Source organism: Mus caroli, chromosome 11, assembly GCF_900094665.2.
Source record: "Mus caroli chromosome 11, CAROLI_EIJ_v1.1, whole genome shotgun sequence".
In the NCBI taxonomy this organism is placed as follows: Eukaryota; Metazoa; Chordata; class Mammalia; order Rodentia; family Muridae; genus Mus; species Mus caroli.
In genome coordinates, this window is record NC_034580.1 from 56,652,586 (window position 1) to 56,656,901 (window position 4,316).

The 4,316-nt window shown below is 38.3% G+C and overlaps 1 protein-coding gene across 4 annotated transcripts in view; it reads right to left on the bottom strand.

The window, feature by feature from the left end:
- The window catches only part of Ulk2 (unc-51 like autophagy activating kinase 2), an 85,867-nt gene that overhangs the window by 60,404 nt on the left and 21,147 nt on the right, over window positions 1-4,316 (bottom strand). For all 4 annotated transcript variants that reach the window (XM_021175563.2, XM_021175564.2, XM_029483193.1 and 1 more), the window contains 2 exons: window positions 3,058-3,231; window positions 2,122-2,195 (listed from right to left, as the gene is read on the bottom strand). In XM_021175563.2, the coding sequence (XP_021031222.1) occupies window positions 2,122-2,195; window positions 3,058-3,231 (248 nt within the window). The remainder of the gene's footprint in view (window positions 1-2,121; window positions 2,196-3,057; window positions 3,232-4,316) is intronic.

The window sequence follows — 4,316 nt, forward strand, 5'->3', positions numbered from 1 at the left end:
CTCTCTCTCTCTCTCTCCCTCTCTCTCTCTCTCTCTTTCTCTCTCTCTCTCTCTCTGGCTCTCCTAGTAAATCTCTCAGTTGGACCTTTTTACCCTCCTCATGGTTCAGGTCATTGGACCCAAGGCCTGCATCATTGAGCTACATCCCCAGATAGTCAACCTTTTTAAATAATCAGTTAAAATACTTTGATCAAGGTTAAGTTAGTTTTTTTTTCTTTTTATTTTTTGAGACATAGTCTTGGTATACATAGCACAGACTGGCCTTAACTTCTGATCCTCCTGCCTCCACTTCCTAAATGCTGGGATTATAGGCATAGGCCACCAAGCCTGGATCTTGACCTAATTTCATACTTAGCAAGTTTTAGACTTCTATTAAAGTGTTGTTTATTTTATATAAGCATATACATTTAAAAAGTAAATGTCATTAAAAAAAACCCACAAGACTTTTCATTACTAGTTCTCTTTACCTCAGAGCAGATTCTAAATGTTTTGACTTTATGAGACTGAGTTTGCTAATCAGTCTAGGCTGACTTGGAATTCACAAAGATCCTATCACAACCTCTTGCATTCTGAGATTACAGACATCTGCCAATACTCAAAGTTAATTTTACATAAGAGGGTACAAACTTCAAACTGACATAGGAATTTGTTTTGTTTTGAGGCAGGGTCTCACTGTGTCACTGTGTAACCTGGGCTGGACTGGAGCTTACTACATAAATCATGCTGCTTCTTTCTCCTGATAGTCAGATTTATTTATTTCATATAATTCTGCAGCTCCATAATTATTTCCAAGCTTAATACTTCACATTAGTTCATAAGTTTCATAACATACTATACATTATATCAAAGGTTAAATAAATAGCTAAGATTATTTTTCAGCATTAAGTGCAGAGCTAAAAAATAACTTCTACAATATAAGAAACTTGTTAGATAGATATCATGTATAAGATATAAGTCTATCTTATGAAAAAAGAGGTAACCCAAAAGGCATGTGTAAGTATTCTTTTTTGTTGCTGTTGTTTTGCTTTTTGAGTCAGGGTCTGTCTGTGTAGCCCTGGCTGTCCTGGAACTACTTAGCAGACCAGGCTGTTCTCAAACTCAGAGATCTGACTCTGACTCCCGAGTGCTGAGATTAAAGGCATGAGCCACCACCAGCCAGCTTTTATAAGAATTCCTAATTACTGCACATTTGAGTATACTTTGACAGTATTAGTTGAAGTTTTATTTTCAGTGGCTCTGAGGGTGCTGTGGCCTCACTGAGAAAGGCTCACATAGGCCCAGATGATGGTGCTATTTGGGGAGATTATGACCTTTCACAGTGTGGAGCACTGCTCGAGGAAGTACGTCACTAGAGGTGGGTTCTGAGGGTTAACAGCTTCACCCCACTTCCTGTTCTCTCTTCTTCCTCCCTGTTAACTTCTTGGCATCCTGTTTATGGACATAATGTGACTGATCAGCCAGCTCCCTGCTCTGGCTGCCATTGCCATGCTTGTGTTGCCATTATGGACTCCCCTCTGGAACCATAAGCCAAAATAAACTCTCCCTTCTATGAGCTGCTTTTGGTTCTGGTATTTTATCACAACAACAACAAAAACAACAACAATAACAACAACATTACCAATACACAGAGATCTCTAAAATAGTTAATCTTTAAAAATAAAATATAAAAACAGGGCCAGGCATGGCGGCACACACTTAGAGGGCAGAGATAGGATGAATCTCTGGGAGTTTGAGAGCAGTCTGGTCTACAAAGTGGGTTCTAGGTCATTCAAGACCCAATTTATAAATAAATAAGTATAAACAAACAAAATAGGGGGCTGGAGAGATGGATCAGCAGTTAAGAGTGCTGGCTCCTCTTCCAAAATATTCAGGTTCAATTCCCAGTACCCACATGGCTTACATCTGAAACTCTAGTTCTAGATCTGATACCCTCTGTGTTGGCAAAAATCTCATCCACATAAAACAATAAAATTTAAAAAGATTCAAGACCCAAAACCAAACATGAAACAACTTTTAAGTCTACCAAACAAGATTTCTGTGTGATCTCATTATTGTTAACATAATTAACAACAGCGATATAAATCACTGCTCAGATCAGGTACTGAAGTTCTTCTCACTCACCATGTACATTGGGGATCCACACAGTGTCGCTGCCATTGTGTTACTATGTAGGTACCGTGCGAAACCAAAATCAGCTGTTTCACAAAGTTAAACAAAAAAGAATAAATGACAGTTTGTTCAACACTTTACATATATTACATATACTAAGTAATTCTGTAAGACACAGAAGGCACAAAGAACTGTGAAAATAAAGAACTGTCTATTGAAAAACTCTGTCCACCAAAAGAAAACAAGTAGATATCTCAATTTAAAGAAGTTAAAAATAGTAGCAACTGTCAATTATGTAAGTCTACTGGCTTTTAACCAAGGATCCTCAATCTTTGCAAATGGAAATGCTACTTACATTAAATTATTAATTAACACAGCTCTCATTAAGCATCAATACCACATTTAGAATTTGAATTCTCTTTACTAATAGCTTCACACACTGCCAGAGCACTAAAAGCATCAGCAGAGGCTGAGTAAGATCCTTTGGACATCTGTGTCAGAATCAGAACTGTAGAGTCACGATCAGAACCTGCTGCCTGAAAGCATACTGCATCAGTTCCCCTCTACAGGGAAGCAGGCTTTGCATTTGGCCCTTAATAGACAATAAAGAGTCACATATCTAAACAGATCTCAATGAGTCCTGTAACAATTTCAAAATGGCATTAATAAAATCCATTAGTCTAACAAGTCTGAACTAAAATGATGTAAAAGTACTCGGGGGCTGGAGAGATGGCTCAGCGGTTAAGAGCACTGACTGCTCTTCCGAAGGTCCTGAGTTCAAATCCCAGCCACCACATGGTGGCTCACAACCATCCGTAATGATATCTGATGCCCTCTTCTGGAGTGTCTGAAGTCAGCCACAGTGTACTTACATATAATAAACAAACAAACAAACAAACAAATCTTTTTTTAAATGTCCTTTCCATGAAGCAAGACATGGTTATTTACCTATTTTGATACGAATACCACTGACACTTGACTTCCTTCGAGTGGCATAAGACAACAGAATATTCTGTGGTTTGAGATCCCTGTGGATTATCCCTTTGCTGTGCAGGATTCGCATGGCTGCCGCAATCTGATGGAGAAACACTCTGATAGTATCTTCACTCAGAGTTCCTTTAGCTGGTAGAAAAGGAATCACATGAATAATTAAACAGACAAAAATCAAATACCTTTTCATTCCATTAAGATAATTGAGCTGTTAAAGAGGGTACAAAATAAAAGCCTGGGATTCACATGTATTTCTTTTGTAAATATAACAAGTAAAATCTAAAATGACAATAAATTTCTTAAAAAAACCAAACTGATCTGTTAAAGAAAACTGATTTGTGCTTTTATTGTTGGTATCTTTTCCTTTTTTCTTTCCTATTTTTACTAGTCAAGGTTCCTACAGTGCAGCTCTGAACAAGAAAAGAGGCGCTCAACAAATGCAAATGCCCTTTACAGACCAAAAAATAAGTTTCGTTTGACATTGGTCATACCTAGGAAAAAATGTTCAAGTTTCATACCAAGCAGCTCATGAACACACTAACGACAAGTGAAATCCTTGTGTGGCACCTATGGCCATCTACTCTAGGGATTTCTACGTAGTAGTGTCACTTTCCCCTTAACTCTCATGGCCACAGTACCCCTGCCCCACATAGACTCTCTCAGAAGGGAAGACGTCTTTAAGAAGTCATGTTTCCCCTCTTGTAATCATTATCCAGTGACATCACAGAACATGGAGAGGCTACAGGCTAATAGCATGGGGTGGCAGCAGGGTGAGTAAACCCCCAGCCCCTGCCCCAGGAGTGGCTTTGGAAGAAGACTCTTCTGTAGAAACCCGAGGAGAAGGCTTTATAAAGTAGTTGTGATAACACAAAACAATATGCCTCACAGTGGAAACGTCCAAAGACCTACCATACAATGTATAAACAAATTTACTTAGGTACGTAAATATACATTTTCTATAGTAATAAATCTGTCACAATGCAATCTATTGACTCTGAATAAAAGATTTAAATCCTTCATGATGGGTTGGAGACATGGCTTGCTGTTGAGAGTGCTTCCAGTACCAAGTTTAGTTCCCAGCACCCATATCATGTGACTAAAAGCTACCTCTACAGTCCCATGGAGTCTGGTGCTCTCTTCTGGCCCCCATTAGCAGCTGCATATGCCATACATTCACACAAAAATATTAAATCTTTAAATTCTTTTTTTTTTTTTTT